Source organism: Procambarus clarkii, chromosome 42 (assembly GCF_040958095.1).
Source record: "Procambarus clarkii isolate CNS0578487 chromosome 42, FALCON_Pclarkii_2.0, whole genome shotgun sequence".
Taxonomy (NCBI): Eukaryota; Metazoa; Arthropoda; class Malacostraca; order Decapoda; family Cambaridae; genus Procambarus; species Procambarus clarkii.
In genome coordinates, this window is record NC_091191.1 from 16,143,212 (window position 1) to 16,165,734 (window position 22,523).

At 39.2% G+C, this 22,523-nt stretch overlaps 1 protein-coding gene across 1 annotated transcript in view; it reads left to right on the forward strand.

The window, feature by feature from the left end:
* LOC138349888 (putative neural-cadherin 2) overlaps positions 1 to 22,523 on the forward strand; it is a 139,724-nt gene that overhangs the window by 30,799 nt on the left and 86,402 nt on the right. Inside the window, exon 6 of the mRNA XM_069339609.1 lies at positions 13,430 to 13,618. Coding sequence (XP_069195710.1) covers positions 13,430 to 13,618 — 189 coding nt within the window. The remainder of the gene's footprint in view (positions 1 to 13,429; positions 13,619 to 22,523) is intronic.

Consider the following 22,523-nt stretch of genomic DNA (forward strand, 5'->3'; position numbering starts at 1 on the left):
GCGCAACAGATGGTAATGAGAGTTCTGCCTTCTCAGTCGATTCTAGTCGTCTGTGTCTGTCTGTATCGTGCATGTGACGAATGATGGCAGTCTCGGCTCTCTGTAAACAATGCTTGCCTCCACCACACACACGCAAACACACACACACACACACACACACACACACACACACACACACACACACACACACACACACACACACACACACACACACACACACACACACACACACAGGCATGGAGCCCGTACCTTGTCAAGCACAAGACGAAGCTGGAAAAAGTCCAAAGGTATGCTACTAGACTAGTCCCAGAACTAAGAGGCATGAGTTATGAGGAAAGGCTGCGGGAAATGCACCTTACGACACTGGAAGACAGAAGAGTAAGGGAGGACATGATCACAACCTACAAAATCCTCAGGGGAATCGACCGGGTAAACAAGGATAAACTATTCAACACTGGCGGGACGCGAACAAGGGGACACAGGTGGAAACTTAGTACCCACATGACCCACAGGGACGTAAGAAGGAACTTTTTCAGTGTCAGAGTAGTTAACGGATGGAATGCATTAGGCAGTGATGTGGTGGAGGCTGACTCCATATACAGTTTTAAACGTAGATATGATAGAGCCCAGTAGGCTCAGGAACCTGTACACCAGTTGATTAACAGTTGAGAGGCGGGACCAAAGAACCAAAGCTCAACCCCCGCAAGCACAAATAGGTGAGTACTCACACACACACACACACACACACACACACGCACACACACACACACACACACACACACACACACACACACACACTCAAACAAACACACACACATGCATTATGTTTTTCAAAAAAACATGATTTTACCTGTTACAGGTGTGGCATGTATATAGAGGTATATAAAAACACGTAAATACGTGCGGGTTTTTATATACCTGTTGAATGAAACGTTGTGTCAAAATTTCAAAGAAATCGGTGATGAACTTTCGGAGATTGCAGCGTGAGTTGATCTTACGTCCTACAGATGACTCTTTTTTTTTTTTAAAGCATGTTTTTTCCTGTCACAGGTGAGGCATGTATATAGTAGGAATATAAAAAAACATTGCCATTTGAATGCAACGTTGTGTGAAAATTTCAAAGCAATCGGTAAAGAGGTTTCAAAGATTTCCCTAACATGAAAAAAACATGAAAAAACGCAGTTTTTTGTTTTTAATGTTTTTTTCCATGCCACAGACGGGGGAAACATCTATATAATATGTATATAAAAACCCGCTCGGATGCGAATGGAAACTTGTGAGAAAATTTAAAAAATAGTGGTGAAGAACTTTTGGAGATGAGCGATTTTGAGCAAACGAGCATTTTACATTTATATTTATAGACTAGCTGTTCCCGACCACGCATTTCTGTGGTTCCCACAGCAACCTTCCCCTGTCTCCCAGTCCTCCACACTATTCCCCCCCCCATTCCCGACCCCTCGTCCTCCCAACCATTCCTCTCTCCCACGTCCCCTCATCCTCCCAACCATTCCTCACTCCCTCGACCCATTTTCCTCGCCATCAATCCCCACTCCAGCATCCTCTCGTCCTCCTAACCAATCCCTACTCCACCGTCCCTTCGTCCTCCCCATTATCTCCCACTCCCTCATCCCCTTGTTCTCCCCACCATCCCCAACTCCACTGTCCCCTCGTCCCCCACCACTATTACCCCCTCCCATGCCTCCTCGCCCTCCCCACCATCCCCCACTCCCGTCCCCTCGTCCTTCCCACCATTCCCCACTCCCTCGTCTGATGATGAAATGATCTGATGTCCCATCAGAAAATTGAGAACATCAAATGATCTGGTGCTAGATTCACGAAGAAGTTACACAAGCTCTTTCGAACCTGTACATCTTGTCTCAATCTTTGGCGGCTTTGTTTACAAGTATTAAACAGTTAATGAGTTCCGAGTCTCCAGGAGGCTGTTTATAACATTAACACCTGTTGATTGGCAAATTTCCATGCTTCTAAACTGTTTAATAAATGTAACCAAAGCCATCAAAGATTGAGGAACGATGTACATGTAACTGCTTCGTGAATCTGGCCCCAGATGTTTTCATCACTGAAATATAAGAAAAACAGTTAAAAAAAAAACGAAATGAAAAATAATGTAAAAATATAAAATAAACTATACACACGAAATGAACGGAATGGTAATCAACACAGCTCAATTCCAACGCAATGTCACACAAAATAGTTATATCAAAATTAAAATAAATCAAAATTTATGAAAATTAAATTTATCAATGAAATTGGAAACATTGAAATGGAATTGTAACTTATTTAGTATATCATGTGTTAGTCTTATTTATGTGCAGCAGATGGCGCTGTTTTTCAAAAACTCATGTTTTTACCTGTCACAGGTGAGGCATGAATATAGTAGGTATATAAAAAGACGCGCCTATTCAAATGCAACATTGTGTCAAAATTTCAAAGCAATCGGTAAAGAGTTTTCGAAGATTTCCCTCACATAGAAACACAGTTTCTATGTGAGGGAAACTCACACAAAGTTTAATTTTTTTTTTTTTTACCGTCATAGACGTGACATCTATGTAGTATGTAGATAAAAAAAAACTTGATCGGATGCGAATGGAACGTCTTTAAAAAAAATTTCAAAGCAATCGGTGAAAAACTATCGGAGATTAGCGATTATGAACAAACGAACATTTCCATTTTTATTTATATAGATTATTAATTATTAAACTATTCACCTGCATCCGCCTTTATATACTTCTTTCTCTACACTTCTCTTCTAATTTTCATGTTATGTGATTGAAAGAGAGGGACAGAATTATCAGGGTAAAACACCAAACCATTATGATAACACCCAGATAGGAGGGTATTTTTGGGTGGGAGAAAAGTTATGTAATTGGCACATTTACACCAGCGACGCTCCCCCCTGGCCTCATGGGCACGGCGGTGCCATCTGACCTCATGGGAACTGGCGGCACCGCCTGACCACATGGACACTGGCGGCACCACCTGACCACATGGACACCGGCGGCGCCCCTTGACCACATGGACACTGGCGGCGCCCCCAGACCACATGGACACCGGCGGCGCCACCTGACCTCATGGGAACTGGCGGCACCACCTGACCACATGGACACTGGCGGCACCACCTGACCACATGGACACCGGCGGCGCCCCCTGACCACATGGACACCGGCGGCGCCCCCAGACCACATGGACACCGGCGGCGCCCCCTGACCACATGGACACCGGCAGCTCCCCCTGACCACATGGACACTGGCGGCACCACCTGACCACATGGACACCGGCGGCGCCCCCTGACCACATGGACACCGGCGGCGCCCCCAGACCACATGGACACCGGCGGCGCCCCCTGACCACATGGCACCGGCAGCTCCCCCTGACCACATGGACACTGGCGGCGCCACCTGACCTCATGGGAACTGGCGGCGCCGCCTGACCACATGGACACAGGCGGTGCCACCTGACCACATGGGAACTGGCGGCGCCGCCTGACCACATGGACACTGGCGGCGCCACCTGACCTCATGGGCACCGGCGGCGCCGCCTGACCACATGGACACAGGCGGCGCCACCTGACCTCATGGGCACCGGCGGCGCCGTCTGACCACATGGGAACTGGTGGCGCCGTCTAACCACATCCAAGGAAACAATTTAAGGTTGCCACAACGTATCTGGAAAGTGTTCGGAAGTAGTGGCAACGTTTGTTTTCACGCATTAGATACGTAATTTTGTGTGAATGTAAATAAGTTTCCAAAACGTACTGCACGAAGCAATGGCTAAAAAAAAATTTGAAACCTTGTTTCAAATATATATATATGTCGTACCTAGTAGCCACAACGCACTTCTCAGCCTACTACGCAAGGCCCGATTTGCCTAATAAGCCAAGTTTTCCTGAATTAATGTTTTTTCGACTACCTAACCTACCTAACCTAACGTAACCTAACTTTTTCGGCTACCTAACCTAACCTAACCTAACCTATAAAGATAGGTTAGGTTAGGTTAGGTAGGGTTGGTTAGGTTCGGTCATATATCTACGTTAATTTTAACTCCAATAAAAAAAATTTACCTCATACATATTGAAATGGGTAGCTTTATCATTTCATAAGAAAAAAATTAGAGAAAATATATTAATTCAGGAAAACTTGGCTTATTAGGCAAATCGGGCCTTGCATAGTAGGCTGAGAAGTGAGTTCTGGCTACTAGGTACGACATATATATATATATATATATATGAAAACTTGGCTTATATATATATATATATATATATATATATATATATATATATATATATATATATATATATATATATATATATATATATATGTCGGAAACTAGTAGCCAGAACGCACTTCTCGGCTTACAATGCAAGGCCCGATTTGCCTAATAGGCCGAGTGATTTTCTTTATTTTTAATAAATTGATTCCTATTGGTTTATTTTAAATATTATTATCATATTATATTAAGAACATAAATTATGGATTTAGTTATGTTAGTTTTGGTTAGGTTAAAGATAGGTTAGGTTAGGTTAGGTGGGGTAGGTTAGGTTCGGTCATAGGACCGAACTTCTTAGGACCGTAAGTAACTTTCACTTATCCCCTCCCCCTTCTCTTCCCCTTCCTCACTCATCCCCCTTCTCTTACCACTGCCCTTTTCCCCCTCCTCTTCACCTTCGTCCTCATCCCCTTCTCTTACCCCTCCCCCTCCTCATCCCCCTTCTCTTACCCCTCCCCCTACTCATCCCCCTTCTCTTACCCCTCCCCTCTCCCCCTCCACTTTCCCTTTCTCCTCTTCCCCTTCTCTTTCCCCTCCCCTCTTCCTTCACCTCTTTCCCTTCCCACACTTTCCACTCTTACCGCTCCCCTCTCCTCTTCCCCTTCCTCTTCATTTCCCTTCTCTTACCCTTCCCCTTCTCCCCTTTCCTACTCATTCCTCTTCTCTTACCCCTCCCCCTTCTTTTCCCTTCCTCCTCGTCCCCCTTCTCGTACCCCTCTTCCTTCTCTTTCCCTTCCTCCACATCCTCCCTTCTCTTACCTCTCCCCCCTCCTCTTACCCCACTCCACTCCTCATCCCCCTTCTCTTACCCATACCCCTTTCTCTTACCCCCTCCATTCTTCCCTCTTTTCTTCCCCTTCCTTCTCATCCCCTTCTCCTACCCCTACCCCTCCTCATCCCCCTTCTCTTTCCCCTTCTCTTACCTCTCCCATTCTCTTCCCCCTACCCTCTCCCCTCCTCTTCCCCTTCTTTCTTATCCCCCTTCTCTTACTCCTACTCTTTGCCCTCCCCCTCTTACCTCTACTTCTCCTACCCCTGCTATTCTTCCCCCTTCTCTTCTCCTCTGTCACTAAATTACCCCCTCCCTGACGTCCTCCTCCTTCCTCCTCCTCCATTTTTCCTCCCCTCTCTTCCTCCTTCCTCCTACACCTACTCCTTCCACCTCTACTTCATCCTCCTTCCTCCTCTGCATCGACCTCCTCCTCCTCCTCCTCCTCCTCCTCCCCCCCCCCCTTCCTTCTTCCCTCTTCTCCTCCTTCCTCCTTGCCCTCCTCCTCTTCCTTCTCCTCCTCTTTCCTCCTCGCCCTCCTCCTCCTCCTTCCTCCTCGCCCCTCCTCCTCCTTTCTCCTCGCTCTCCTCCTTCTTCTTCCTCCTTGCCCTCCTCCTCCTCCTGCCTCCTCGCCCTCCTCCTCCTCCTTCGTCCTCGCCCTCCTCCTCCTCCTTCCTCCTCACTCCTCGCCCTCCTCTTCCTTCCTCCTCGCCCTCTTCCTCCTACCTCCTCGCCCTACTCCTCTTTCCTCCTCCTACTCCATCCTCCTCGCCCTCTTCCCTCCTTCTCACCCTCCTCCTCCTCCTTCCTCCTCGCCCTCCTCCTTCCTCCTCGCCCTTCTCCGTCCTCCTCGCCCTCCTACTCCTCCTTCCTCCTCACCCTCCTCCTCCTCCTTCCTCCTCACCCTCCTCCTTATTCCTCCTCCTTTTTCCTCCTCCTTCTTCCTCGCCCTCATCCTCCTTCCTCCTTGCCCTCCTCCTCCTCCTTCTTGCCCTCCTAGCTCCTTCCTCCTTGCCATCCTCCTCCTTCTTTTTGACCCTCCTCCCTCCTTGCCCCTCCTCCTCCTCCTTCCCCCTCCCCCTTCTTCCATCTTCCTCCTCGACCTCATTTTCCTTCCTCCTTGACCTCATCCTCTTACCTGGAATTCTTCCTACTTCCTCCTCTACCTCCTTTTTCCTCCTCGCTCTCCTCCTCCTTCCTCCTCGCTCTCTTCTTCCTTTCTCCTCGCCCTCCTCCTCCTTCTTCTTCGCCCTCCTTCTCCTTCCTCCTCGCCCTCCTCCTCATTCCTCCTCGCCCTCCTCCTCCTTCTTCTTCGCCCTCCTTTTCCTTCCTCCTCGCCCTACTCCTCTTTCCTCCTCACCTCCTCCTGCTCCCTCCTCGCCGTTCTCCTCCTTCCCTTTGCCCTCCTCCTTCCTCCTTCCCTTTGCCCTCCTCCTTCCTCCTCGGCCTTCTCCTCCCCTTCCTCCTCGCCCTCCTCCCTCCTCGCCCTCTTCCTTCTCACCCTCCTCCTCCTTCCTCCTTACACTCCTCCTCTTTTCTCCTTGCCCCTCCTCCTCCTTCCCCCTCCCCTTAACCCCCTCTTCCTCCTTTTTCCTAGACCTTCTCCTTCCTCCTCTACCTCCTCTTCCTCCTCCTCTTCCTCCTTCTCTTCCTTCCTCTTCGAGCTCCTCCATCTTCTACTGTTCCTCCTCGACCTCATCCTCATACCTGGAATTCTTCCTTCTTTCTCCTCCTTCCTCCTCGCCCTCCTCCTCCTTCCTCCTCGGCCTCCTCCTCCTTCCTCCTCGCCCTCCTCTTCCTCCCTCCTCACTCTCCTCGTCCTTCTCCTCCTTCCTCTTTCCTCCTCCTCCTCCCTACTCGCCCTCCTCCTCCTTCCTCCTTGGCCTCTTCCCTCTTCCTCCTCGCCCACCGCCTTCCTCCTCGCCCTCCTCCATACTCCTCGCCCAATCTCCTCCTTCCTCCTCGCTGTCCTCCTCCTTCCTCCTCGCCGACTTCCTTTTTCCTCCTCGCATTACTCCTCCTTTTTAACTTCCTTCTCTACCTCACCCTCCTGCCTGCTCTGCCTCGACCTCCTGCTCCTCCCTCTCTTCCTCCTCCTTCTTCCTCGATCTCCTCCATCTTCTACTCTTCCTTCTCGACCTCATTCTCTTACCTGGAATTCTTCCTCCTGCCTCCTCAACCTCCTCCTCCTCTTTACTCCGCGACTTCCTCCTCCTTCCTTCTTAACCTCCTCCTTCCTCCTCCTCCTCCTTCTCTCGCATCCTTCCTCCTCCTCGGCCTCCCCCTTCCTACCTTACCCACTCCTCCTACCTTTTCGACCTCCTACTTCTCCTTCCTCTTCCTCCTTCCTGTAACCATCACTCACCAGTGCCACCAACAACAATAACCAACCACCACTACCACTCACCACAACCCACCAAAATTAACCACCACCACCATAGATTCTCCATTAAGTGAAAAATGAGTAAAAACTATGAATTAACCTTTGTTATGATCCAGTTTTATTTTACTAAATATAGAAATATAATTTTTAATTCTACATTCATATATATATATATATATATATATATATATATATATATATATATATATATATATATATATATATATATATATATATATATATATATATGTCGTACCTAGTAGCCAGAACGCACTTCTCAGCCTACTATGCAAGGCCCGATTTGCCTAATAAGCCAAGTTTTCATGAACTCATGTTTTTTCGACTACCTAACCTACCTAACCTAACCTAACCTAACTTTTTCAACTACCTAACCTATAAAGATAGGTTAGGTTAGGTTAGGTAGGGTTGGTTAGGTTCGGTCATATATCTACGTTAATTTTAACTCCAATAATTTTTTTTTATCTCACACATAATGATATGGGTAGCTTTATCATTTCATAAGAAAAAAATTAGAGAAAATATATTAATTCAGTAAAACTTGGCTTATTAGGCAAATCGGGCCTTGCATAGTAGGCTGAGAAGTGCGTTCTGGCTACTAGGTACGACATATCATATATATATATATATATATATATATATATATATATATATATATATATATATATATATATATATATATATATATATGTCGTACCTAGTAGCCAGAACTCACTTCTCAGCCTACTATGCAAGGCCCGATTTGCCTAATAAGCCAAGTTTTCATGAATTAATTGTTTTTCGGCTACCGAACCTACCTAACCTAACCTAACCTAACTTTTTCGGCTACATAACCCAACCTAACTTATAGAGATAGGTTAGGTTAGGTTAGGTAGGGTTGGTTAGGTTCGGTCATATATCTACGTTAATTTTAACTCCAATGAAAAAAAATTGAACTCATACATAAAGAAATGGGTAGCTTTATCATTTCATAAGAAAAAATTTAGAGAAAATATATTAATTCAGGAAAACTTGGCTTATTAGGCAAATCGGGCCATGCATAGTAGGCTGAGAAGTGAGTTCTGGCTACTAGGTACGACATATATATATATATATATATATATATATATATATATATATATATATATATATATATATATATATATATATATATATTAACCTAGAAGGGGTACCACCTCTGGTGCAATTGTAGGGACCCATAGCCTCGGAGAAGAAAATAAAGAGTACTCAGAGAAGACCTTGTGGATCCTCACTGAACACTTTGATATTTTCTTCTCCTACTACCCCTATTCTTTTGGTATGTGTGTATATTTATCTAACTTTATTTGAAAATGTCATTACACGAAAAAAAGTTACAATATAGATTACGTGCAGGGCACAAGGTTGCTTGTCACAAGTTGAACAGCTCCTCCAGCTCCTCAGATGGCGGGCAGGAACCATGAATGCAGTGAGCATTTCCTCTCTGGATTGCCACACTAAGGCGCTGAAAAAGAAAACTGGCAGCTCTAGGGTCTCTAGTTGTTTCGATTATTTTAGACCCCAACTCCTTCAAAAAGCTAACAGCACTTTTACCCCAGGCACCAAGTGTCTCTGAGGTAATGGGGACAAAATTGTATTGGTGCTAAAGGTCTCTGTATTTACGTGACTTGGCCACTTCCCGGTGATTGGCAGCTCCTCCTGCTTGTGTAGCACTGAAGTCAACATAGGTATTGGCTGAAGTTGAAACGCAAGTGTAGTCCCACACCAACTGTCTACCATTCTTCCAGGGGCTCACCGTGATTCCTTCTGGGCTACCAACAGGCTAATCAGAGTTGTGGGACATTTGGTAACGGGGCTCTCTCTCTGCTGGACAACCGACTGCAATAGGGCTTCTCTTAATAATGTCATTGACTTCGCCGTGTCTTGCATGCCGCCCTCCTGTCCTTTGGCAGAGTTGGCCATGCCATCCGTATCTGTCGGCCTCTGCCTCGCTGCAAATACACCTGTATTCGGTGTGGATTGGGGTAGAGAGGCGGAGAGCCACGGCAATTCGGAGGGCCTGCAGTGTGAGACGGGAGCCGTTTGCTGAGATTGGGGTTGCTAATAGGAAATCACCTGCATGGAGAGCTGCTATAGCTCTAAGTATATATATATATATATATATATATATATATATATATATATATATATATATATATATATATATATATTTATATATTTATATATATATATATATATATATATATATATATATATATATATATATATATATATATATATATATATTGGTGCGGAGTCTTGAAGTGCGAAGAATATAGTTGTGCATTAATTGGCTGTTGATTGCTGGTGTCGACTTCTTAATGTGTAGCGCCTCGCAGATATCAAGCCGCCTGCTATCGCTGTATCTACCGATGATTTCCGTGTTTTTTGTTAAGACTTCTCTGGTGGGTTGATGGGGTTCTGGGAGTTTTTCTACTCCCCAAGCCCGGCCCGAGGCCAGGCTCGACTTGTGAGAGTTTGGTCCACCAGGCTGTTGCTTGGAGCGGCCCGCAGGCCCACATACCCACCACAGCCCGGTTGGTCCGGCACTCCTTGGAGGTTATATGTTTGTTATATGTAAGAGATTATATGTTCCGGAATGGAGCCCTGTTGCTTATGCATCGTTAATCGCCTGGAAAGAGATGTTGTTGTCTTGCCTATATACTGAAATCTTTGAGGCTTACAGTCCCCAAGTGGGCATTTGAAGGCATAGACGACATTGGTCTCTTTTAAAGCGTTCTGCTTTGTGTCTGGAGAGTTTCTCATGAGTAGGTTGGCCGTTTTCTTGGTTTTATAGTAGATCGTCAATTGTATCTTCTGATTTTTGTCTGTAGGGATAACGTTTCTATTGTTCGTTTCTATTCTATTCCGTTTCTTCTCCTACTGACAATATCTTTCAGGACCCTTTCCTCCGTTTTATGAGCTGTGGAAAAGAAGTTCCTGTAAAATAGTCTAATAGGGGGTACAGGTGTTGTGTTCCCTACAGACAAAAATCAGAAGATACAATTGAAGATCTACTATAAAACCAAGAAAACGGCCAACCTACTCATGAGAAACTCTCCAGACACAAAGCAGAAAGCTTTATGTCTGGAAGTGCCTGGAAACCCACTTCGGCCAATCATCAGCCAGATACCCACTCCCACGTACAGACTGGCGAAACGACTCAATGGCTTGCTGACTCCTTATGTCCCTTGCGCCTTCAGCCTGAAGTCTCCAAAGGAATTTGTTGACATGCTGCGGGGAACACGGGCCACAGGGATAAGAGCCTCGTTGGACGTAGAATCTCTGTTTACCAAAATACCTGTGGATGAAACAATCGGGATGATAGCCGACAGAGTGTACCGTGATCCGGCCTGTACTCCTCTTGACATACCAGAAAACAGTCTAAGGAAACTACTCCAAGCTTGTACTAAAGAGGCACCCTTCTTGAGCCCGGATGGACACATGTATAAGCAAGTAGATGGGGTCGCCATGGGTTCTCCCCTAGGTGTCCTGTTTGCAAACTTCTACATGGGTACCATCGAGCAAAAAGTCTTAGTCGACATGAACTTGAAACCGGCCATATACTGCAGGTATGTTGACGACATTTTTACACAGGTACCTGATGTCAGACATCTGCAGGAGCTGAAGGAGGCATTTGAGCAGAATTCTGTGTTGCGTTTCACTTACGAGATGGAGAAGGATGGGAAGCTGCCCTTTCTAGATGTAACAGTCATGGAAAGGAGCGGAGTTTTCCACACTGCAGTCTACACTAAGGAAACAAACATTGGAATATGCCTGAATGCCAACAGTGACTGCCCGGACAGGTACAAGAGGAGTGTTGTTAACGCTTATGTCGACCGTGCCCTCAGCCACAGCTCAGAATGGAAGCAAGTCGACGAAGAACTCAGTATGGTAAGGCAGGTCCTAGTCAACAACGGTTTCTCCAATGGTTTTGTGGAAGACATCATAAGAAGGAAAGTGAAACGCCATGCAACCTCTGAAGAGACAACTAACACAACATCTATATCCCATATTAGACTATTTTACAGGAACTTCTTTTCCACAGCCCATAAAACGGAGGAAAGGGTCCTGAAAGATATTGTCAGTAGAAACGTTATCCCTACAGACAAAAATCAGAAGATACAACTGACGATTTACTATAAAACCAGAAAAGCGGCCAGCCTACTCATGAGAAACTCTCCAGACACAAAGCAAAACGCTTTAAAAGAGACCAACGTCGTCTATGCCTACAAACGCCCTCTTGGAGACTGTAAGCCTCAAAAAACCCAGTATGTAGGCAAGACAACAACATCTCTTTCCAGACGTTTAACGATGCATAAGCAACAAGGGCTCCATTAAGGAACATATAATCTCTTCCCACAAGCAAACCATCACCAGAGAAATCTAAGCAAACAACACAGAAATCATCGATAGATACAGCGATAGCAGGCGGCTAGACGTCTGCGAGGCACTACACATCAAGAAGTCAACACCAGCAATCAACAGCCAATTAATGCACAACTATATTCTACCCACTTCAAGACTCCGCTCCAATATAGAAACATCAAGAAATATAGACCAATAGGCTTTCTACAATTACTTCCATCTAATACCCATTGTTTCGTGTTCTGTCTTGTGTTTGAATTTAATACCCATTTAATACCCATTGTTGAAAGTTTGTTTTCGCCTCATCCACCTCACCCAAATGTAGGTATAAACTCGAAGATGTGCAAGCTCTATTCAGTTTCAGTAGTGTGTTTGTAAACTAAAGTCTTTGAAAATGTAATAAGTTTTACGAAACGCGCTCAAGTGTCGCGTCAGACTAGAAATAAAAATGAATTTTTGGAGAATTGATCTTTGAATTACCATCAACAGTGAAAACAAACGTAAGAAAGATAGAGAAAATTCGTGTTAGAATTATTAATCTTACTTTTTCGGTCATATATATATATATATATATATATATATATATATATATATATATATATATATATATATATATATATATATATATATATATATATATATATATATACACATGTTGCACATAGTAGCCAGAACACAGATCTTGGCCTACTATGCAAGGCCCGATTTGCATAGGACCACAGGGAGGACACAGCCAGGTGTGCTACACTAATACCCGCCACTAACCACAGTGAGGACACAGCCAGGTGTCCTACACTAATACCCGCCACTAACCGCAGGGAGGACACAGCCAGGTGTGTTACACTAACACCCGCCACTAACCGCAGGGAGGACACAGCCAGGTGTCCTACACTAATACCCGCCACTAACCACAGGGAGGACACAGCCAGGTGTCCTACACTAATACCCGCCACTAACCACAGGGAGGACACAGCCAGGTGTCCTACACTAACACCCGCCACTAACCACAGGGAGGACACAGTCAGGTGTCCTACACTAACACCCGCCACTAACCACAGGGAGGACACAGCCAGGTGTCCTACACTAATACCCGCCACTAACAACAGGGAGGACACAGTCAGGTGTCCTACACTAATACCCGCCACTAACCGCAGGGAGGACACAGCAAGGTGTGCTACACTAATACCCGCCACTAACCGCAGGGAGGACACAGCCAGGTGTCCTACACTAATACCCGCCACTAACCGCAGGGAGGACACAGCCAGGTGTCCTACACTAATACCCACCACTAACCGCAGGGAGGACACAGCCAGGTGTCCTACACTAATACCCGGCACTAACCACAGGGAGGACACAGCCAGGTGTCCTACACTAATACCCGCCACTAACCACAGGGAGGACACAGCCAGGTGTCCTACACTAATACCCACCACTAACCGCAGGGAGGACACAGCCAGGTGTCCTACACTAATACCCGCCACTAACCGCAGGGAGGACACAGCCAGGTGTCCTACACTAATACCCGCCACTAACCGCAGGGAGGACACAGCCAGGTGTCCTACACTAATACCCGCCACTAACCGCAGGGAGGACACAGCCGCGTGCGCTACAAGATAGCAGAGGACAGTGACCCCAGACGACAGTTCAGTGTAGATGGGTCGGGGGCGGTCTGGGTTGTGGGCGGCCTGGATCGCGAGACAGCGGCCGCCCACTCTGTGCTGGTGTGGGCGGTGGATGACGGCACCCCTCCCAGGACTACCACAGCCACCCTCACTGTAAGTACACATGTTATTCACTGTATCAGCACTGTATGTACACATGTTGTCACTGTATTAGCACTGTAAGTAATAACTTGTCTGTATAAGCACTGTAACAACCAGATGTTTCGTTAGGTTTACGTCGTTTTGAATGTCCCTCACTGGCTTCTTTTCCTAATATGCTTCCCAGCTAAAGTGTGTTCTCTCTTACTATTTCCGTTGAACACTTCTTTGTGTCAAAATGCGTTTCTATTCTCTATTCTGGAGGAGGTGTTTGTATATATTATCTCTCTGTCCCTCCTCTCACTCGCCTCTCAAGCCTTGACTCAAAATGAGTCCTACTTATCTGTATCCAATCGTGCATTATCTTTACATATATATATATATATATATATATATATATATATATATATATATATATATATATATTTTAAGATGAATAGGAAAACCAGAGATATACTGAACATCTTGTATCAGAATCTTTACTTTAAAAAAACATAACGTTTCGAATACTTCTCGTATTCATCATCAGATCTAAAAGAATAAACAGAAATCACAATCAAATAACTGGTAAACAAAGAACTCATACTGAATATAATTGCCTATCAAAGAAAGGAAAATGCTTAAAAAACAAAACACTTAAGCGCACTTAAAGTGATCAATACAAATAAAACTTATTAACTGTCACATATATTAAAACTAATTTATAAACATTAAACTACAAAATGAAATTTATAACTACTAAAACAAACCATTCTATTAAACTTACGTGAAGTGATCAGAAGTGAAACTTGATACCTAACACATAGATACTAAACACTATAACAAATATTTATATAATGACTACAAATCTACAAAAAATGTATGTAAAATACAAACAGAATAAACGACAATTATAAAGCACTAACCAAAATCTTATAAAAAACTCAAATATTAAATAAAATGAAATACCAAAAAATGTATTATATATCCTAAATAAAAGATTATATTAATGTACAATGTTAAGACTTGAAATAAGTAAGAAAGGGCAAAGACATGGTAAACTAAACAAAATTAAACTACCAAAATAAACTAAAAATCAAATACAGGGCCTACTGTGCACTATACAGTGTACAATTGAACAGCTGAAAGGTTGCTATTTAACAGAGGCCGCAGCTCCTTTATATATAAGGATTCCATTACTCTCAAATCTGACTGGCCATTCATACAAGTGTCCAGAATTTTAAAATCAGATTCCAGCAGAGAATGATCAAACTCATAACAATGATTTCTAATCTCCGAAAATGCTGGTTTAGACAATGGTAATCCAGTCCTAAAAGATAATCCCCGGTGCTCAAGTATCCTAATCTTAAAGTTCCGAATGGAACTCCCGACATATCCAGCATTACAGCTGGAACAATTATACATATATACGACATTTGAGCACAAGGGGGTAGGCACTTTATCTTTAAATTTAAAATAAGAGCCTATGGTATTTGTGTTGACAAAAATAAATCTAAAGTCTACTTGAGGATAACACTGCTGCAACAGTCTCCTCAAACGACTCCTTACAGAAAAGCTAATACTGCCATAAAATGGTAATTTAATATATATAAGATCCCTTTCCACTGTAGTAATCTTACACGATGGGTGAAACTTCTTATTTAAGAAATTCCTTATAAAAGTATAAACCATATGCAAAGGATAACCATTATTTGAAAAAAATTTCACAAGAAAATTAATTTCCTGATCAAAGTTATTCCAATTAGAACATAAAACAAAGGCCCTATTCAGTAGAGTGTTAATAGCATTTTTCTTAAAAAAAATATCAGGAAAAAAGAAATTAAAATTTAAACCTAAACCAGTAAAGGTTGGTTTCCTAAAAACATTAGTGTTGAACCCATTGAGGTTATTCACTTTTACATCAAGAAACGACAATGAATTATCAACTTCACACTCTGCAGTAAACCGTATATTACTATGTTGTGCATTAAGATACTCTCTAAATTTCTCAATATGACATTAGTCCCTAAACAACAAAAAGTGTCATCTACATATCTCCTGTACAAGACTGGTTTAAAGGCCGAAGGACAATTATGTAGCCAATTTATTTCGTGAAAACTCAAAAAAGCATTAGCCAGTGCAGGACCTAGAGGAGACCCTATTGCTACTCCATCAATTTGTTTATAATAAATATTATTAAACATAAAGATGGAGTCTTTAACTGCTATTTCTAACAGCCGTCTGAATATTTTACTACAAAATCCAGACACTAAGTTAGTGTCAGCAAATAATTGACTTATACAGATATCAATGGTTTCCAACAGAGGAATATTAGTAAAAAGTGATTCAACATCGAAACTGGCCATTATAGTTGGGAACTCAAAATTTAAAGAGGAAAGTTCTTTTACAAAATCCTGAGAATTTCTCACAGTAAATTCATTATGCGTTAATGGTTCTAATAATGGAACCAGAAACTTAGCCAGTTTATAATTAAAAGTGCCAATCGCTGATAAAATAGGACGAATCGGTATACCTGTTTTATTACCTTTAGGTAACCCATATAAGATGCCAGGCTTAGAGCCAGTTGCAAGTAATTTAGTATAATCGAAAAGAGAGTCTTTCAAACTTCTTAAAACTCTATTCAGTTTATCCTCACATTTCAAAATATACGAGAATGGGTCTATATCAACCAACGTAAATTTAGAGGGGTCTTCTAACAACCTTTCCACCTTATTAACATACTCTAACTTGTCCAAAACCACTATACCCTTACCTTTATCTGGCCTGGTAATGCAAATACTCCTATCATTCTTTAAGCCATTAATACACTCCAATTTCCTTTTGTCAAAAGGAAGGAATGTAGATCTATATTTACCAAAGTCGCTAAAGACTTCATGTGCTAAGGAGGAAACAGTACTGATGATAATGGTCCAACTATAATTTGTACCAGTCCTTAGGGTACAAGTTTTCAATGTGTTGCATAACCGCTCAAAACCTAAAAAATGATTAACAAATTTAGGTTTATTACACGTCAACCCGAAGTCTAACCCTAGAGAGAGAAGTTCTTTCTCAATGGGAGACAGAACTCTCTTTGAAAAATTGAAAACCACCTTATCAGGGTCCACCGAATTAAATGAAGGTATACCCAAGTTACGCAATTTCTTCTCCTGAATAAGTCTACATTTTTCAACCCTTTTTTCATTATAATTTTCATATTTACATTTTAAAGATGCAAAATCAACCCAGGAAACCAAGATCTTGAATTTCTCCAAGTACACGTGCAATTCACTTTTCAGCTTATTTACCCGCTTCTGCTTTTCAGATATTTCAAAGTCCAACAATCTTAATAACCAATAATAACCAATTTTATCAGCGATTGGCACTTTTAATTATAAACTGGCTAAGTTTCTTGTTCCATTATTAGAACCATTAACGCATAATGAATTTACTGTGAGAAATTCTCAGGATTTTGTAAAAGAACTTTCCTCTTTAAATTTTGAGTTCCCAACTATAATGGCCAGTTTCGATGTTGAATCACTTTTTACTAATATTCCTCTGTTGGAAACCATTGATATCTGTGTAAGTCAATTATTTGCTGACACTAACTTAGTGTCTGGATTTTGTAGTAAAATATTCAGACGGCTGTTAGAAATAGCAGTTAAAGACTCCATCTTTATGTTTAATAATATTTATTATAAACAAATTGATGGAGTAGCAATGGGGTCCACTTTAGGTCCTGCACTGGCTAATGCTTTTTTGAGTTTTCACGAAATAAATTGGCTCGATAATTGTCCTTCGGCCTTTAAACCAGTCTTGTACAGGAGATATGTAGATGACACTTTTTTGTTGTTTAGGGACTAATGTCATATTGAGAAATTTAGAGAGTATCTTAATGCACAACATAGTAATATACGGTTTACTGCAGAGTGTGAAGTTGATAATTCATTGTCGTTTCTTGATGTAAAAGTGAATAACCTCAATGGGTTCAACACTAATGTTTTTAGGAAACCAACCTTTACTGGTTTAGGTTTAAATTTTAATTCCTTTGTTCCTGATATTTTTTTTAAGAAAAATGCTATTAACACTCTACTGAATAGGGCCTTTGTTTTATGTTCTAATTGGAATAACTTTGATCAGGAAATTAATTTTCTTGTTAATTTTTTTCAAATAATGGTTATCCTTTGCATATGGTTTATACTTTTATAAGGAATTTCTTAAATAAGAAGTTTCACCCATCGTGTAAGATTACTACAGTGGAAAGGGATCTTAAATATATTAAATTACCATTTTATGGCAGTATTAGCTTTTCTGTAAGGAGTCGTTTGAGGAGACTGTTGCAGCAGTGTTATCCTCAAGTAGACTTTAGATTTATTTTTGTCAACACAAATACCATAGGCTCTTATTTTAACTTTAAAGATAAAGTGCCTACCCCCTTGTGCTCAAATGTCGTATATATGTATAATTGTTCCAGCTGTAATGCTGGATATGTCGGGAGTTCCATTCGGAACTTTAAGATTAGGATACTTGAGCACCGGGGATTATCTTTTAGGACTGGATTACCATTGTCTAAACCAGCATTTTCGGAGATTAGAAACCATTGTTATGAGTTTGATCATTCTCTGCTGGAATCTGATTTTAAAATTCTGGACACTTGTATGAATGGCCAGTCAGATTTGAGAGTAATGGAATCCTTATATATAAAGGAGCTGCGGCCTCTGTTAAATAGCAACCTTTCAGCTGTTCAATTGTACACTGTATAGTGCACAGTAGGCCCTGTAATTTGATTTTTAGTTTATTTTGGTTGTTTAATTTTGTTTAGTTTACCATGTCTTTGCCCTTTCTTACTTATTTCAAGTCTTAACATTGTACATTAATATAATCTTTTATTTAGGATTTATAATATATTTTTTGGTATTTAATTTTATTTAATATTTAAGTTTTTTATAAGATTTTGGTTAGTACTTTATAATTGTCGTTTATTCTGTTTGCATTTTACATACATTTTTTGTAGATTTGTAGTCATTATATAAATATTTGTTATAGCGTTTAGTATCTACGTGTTTGGTATCAAGTTTCACTTCTGATCACTTCACGTAAGTTTAATAGAATGGTTTGTTTTAGTAGTTATAAATTTCATTTTGTAGTTTAATGTTTTTAAATTAGTTTTAATATATGTGACAGTTAATAAGTTTTATTTGTATTGATCACTTTAAGTGCGCTTAAGTGTTTTGTTTTTTAAGGATTTTCCTTTCTTTGATAGGGAATTATATTCAGTATGAGTTCTTTGTTTACCAGCTATTTGATTGTGATTTATGTTTTTTCTTTTAGATCTGATGATGAATACGAGAAGTATTCGCAACGTTATGTTTTTTAAAGTAAAGATTCTGATACAAGATGTTCAGTATATCCCTGGTTTTCCTATTCATCTTAAAATTAAGATTCCCGAAGGGAACATCGATCATAAATATTTTATTAAAACGATATATATATATATATATATATATATATATATATATATATATATATATATATATATATATATATATATATATTTATATATGTCGTACCTAGTAGCCAGAACGCACTTCTCAGCCTACTATGCAAGGCCCGATTTGCCTAATAAGCCAAGTTTTCCTGAATTATTATATTTTCTCAAATTTTTTTCTTATGAAATGATAAAGCTACCCATTTTTTTTCATTGGAGTTAAAATTAACGTAGATATATGACCGAACCTAACCAACCCTACCTAACCTATCCTAACCTAACCTATCTTTATAGGTTAGGTTAGGTAGCAGAAAAAGTTAGGTTAGGTTATGTTAGGTAGTCGAAAAAACATTAATTCATGAAAACTTGGCTTATTAGGCAAATCGGCCTTGCATAGTAGGCTGAGAAGTGCGTTCTGGCTACTAGGTACGACATATTATATATATATATATATATATATATATATATATATATATATATATATATATATGTCGTACCTAGTAGCCAGAACGCACTTATCGGCCTACTATGCAATGCCCGATTTGCCTAATAAGCCAAGTTTTCATGAATTAATTGTTTTTCGACTACCTAACCTACCTAACCTAACCTAACCTAACTTTTTCGGCTACCTAACCAGACCTAACCTATAAAGATAGGTTAGGTTAGGTTAGGTAGGGTTGGTTAGGTTCGGTCATATATCTACGTTAATTTTAACTCCAATAAAAAAAAATTGACCTCATACATAATGAAATGGGTAGCTTTATCATTTCATAAGAAAAAAATTAGAAAAAATATATTAATTCAGGAAAACTTGGCTTATTAGGCAAATCGGGCCTTGAATAGTAGGCCAAAAAGTGAGTTCTGGCTACTAGGTACGACATATATATATATATATATATATATATATATATATATATATATATATATATATATATATATATATATATATATATATATTTTTTTTTACATATATAGGGGTAGAGTAAATATATATATATATATATATATATTTATATATTTAGAGAGTAAATATATATATATATATATATATGCGAACAAGCCTGAATGGTCCCCAGGACCATTTTCATATATATATATATATATATATATATATATATATATATATATATATATATATATATATATATATATATATATATATATATATATATATATATATATTTATATATGTCGTACCTAGTAGCCAGAACTCACTTCTCAGCCTACTATGCAAGGCCCGATTTGCCTAATAAGCCAAGTTTTCATGAATTAATGTTTTTTCGTCTACCTAACCTACCTAACCTAACCTAACCTAGCTTTTTTTGGCTACCTAACCTAACCTTACCTATATATATAGGTTAGGTTAGGTTAGGTAGGGTTGGTTAGGTTCGGTCATATATCTACGTTAATTTTAACTCCAATAAAAAAAAATTGACCTCATACATAGTGAAAAGGGTAGCTTTATCATTTCATAAGAAAAAAATTATAGCAAATATATTAATTCAGGAAAACTTGGCTTATTAGGCAAATCGGGCCTTGAATAGTAGGCTGAGAAGTGAGTTCTGGCTACTAGGTACGACATATATATATATAAATATATATATATATATATATATATATATATATATATATATATATATATATATATATATATATATATATATATATATGTCGTACCTAATAGCCAGAACGCACTTCTCAGCCTACTATTCAAGGCCCGATTTGCCTAATAAGCCAAGTTTTCATGAATTAATGTTTTTTCGTCTACCTAACCTACCTAACCTAACCTAACCTAGCTTTTTTTGGCTACCTAACCTAACCTTACCTATAAATATAGGTTAGGTTAGGTTAGGTAGGGTTGGTTAGGTTCGGTCATATATCTACGTTAATTTTAACTCCAATAAAAAAAAATTGACCTCATACATAGAGAAAAGGGTTGCTTTATCATTTCATAAGAAAAAAATTATAGTAAATATATTAATTCAGGAAAATTTGGCTTATTAGGCAAATCGGGCCTTGAATAGTAGGCTGAGAAGTGAGTTCTGGCTACTAGGTACGACATATATATATATATATATATATATATATATATATATATATATATATATATATATATATATATATATATATATATTTACATATATAGGGGTAGAGTAAATATATATATATATATATATTTATATATTTAGAGAGTATATATATATATATATATATATATATATATATATATATATATATATATATATATATATTTACTCTCTAATTATTTAAATATATATATATATATATATATATTTACTCTACCCTTATATATGTAAAAATATATATATATATATATATATATATATATATATATATATATATTTATATATTTAGAGAGTAAATATATATATATATATATATATTTAAATAATTAGAGAGTAAATATATATATATATATATATATATATATATATATATATATATATATATATATATATATATATATTTACATATAAAGGGGTAGAGTAAATATATATATATATGTATATATTTATATATTTAGAGAGTAAATATATATATATATATATATATTTATATATATATAAATATATATATATATATATATATATATATATATATATATATATATATATATATATTTACATATATAGTGGTAGAGTAAATATATATATATATGTATATATTTATATATTTAGAGAGTAAATATATATATATATATATATATATATATATATATATATATATATATATATATATATATATATATAAATGGAAGGGAGTACCACCTCTAGCTGGAAGAAGGGGGGGGGACCCATAGCCTCGGAGGAAACCGCGCATAACGCATTAGATATATAATATATATACGCATAATATATATAAAGATATATATATATATATATATATATATATATATATATATATATATATATATATATATATACATATATACATATATATACATATATATATATATATATATATATATATATATATATATATATATATATATATATATATATATATATATATATATATATATAATAATACAATGTCAGACTACGAAGGTAGGATTAAGAAAGGAATTTCCGTAAGTACTTACGTATTTAATTAATAACACTTCTGAAGAAGTGTTAATCCTTCTATATGACGCTGTAAGTACACTTGTCACTGTCTCGGCACGGAAAGTACACAACTTGACACTGTCTCAACACAGTAAGTACACAACTTGACTCTGTCTCAACACTGCAAGTACACAACTTGACATTGTCTCAGCACTGTAAGTACACAAAATGACACTATCTCAACACTGTAAGTACACAATTTGTCAGTTTCTCGGCACTCTAAGTACACATCTTGACACTGTCTCAACACTATAAGCACACAACATGACACTATCTCAACACTGTAAGTACAATATTTGTCACTGTCTCGGCACGGAAAGTACACAACTTG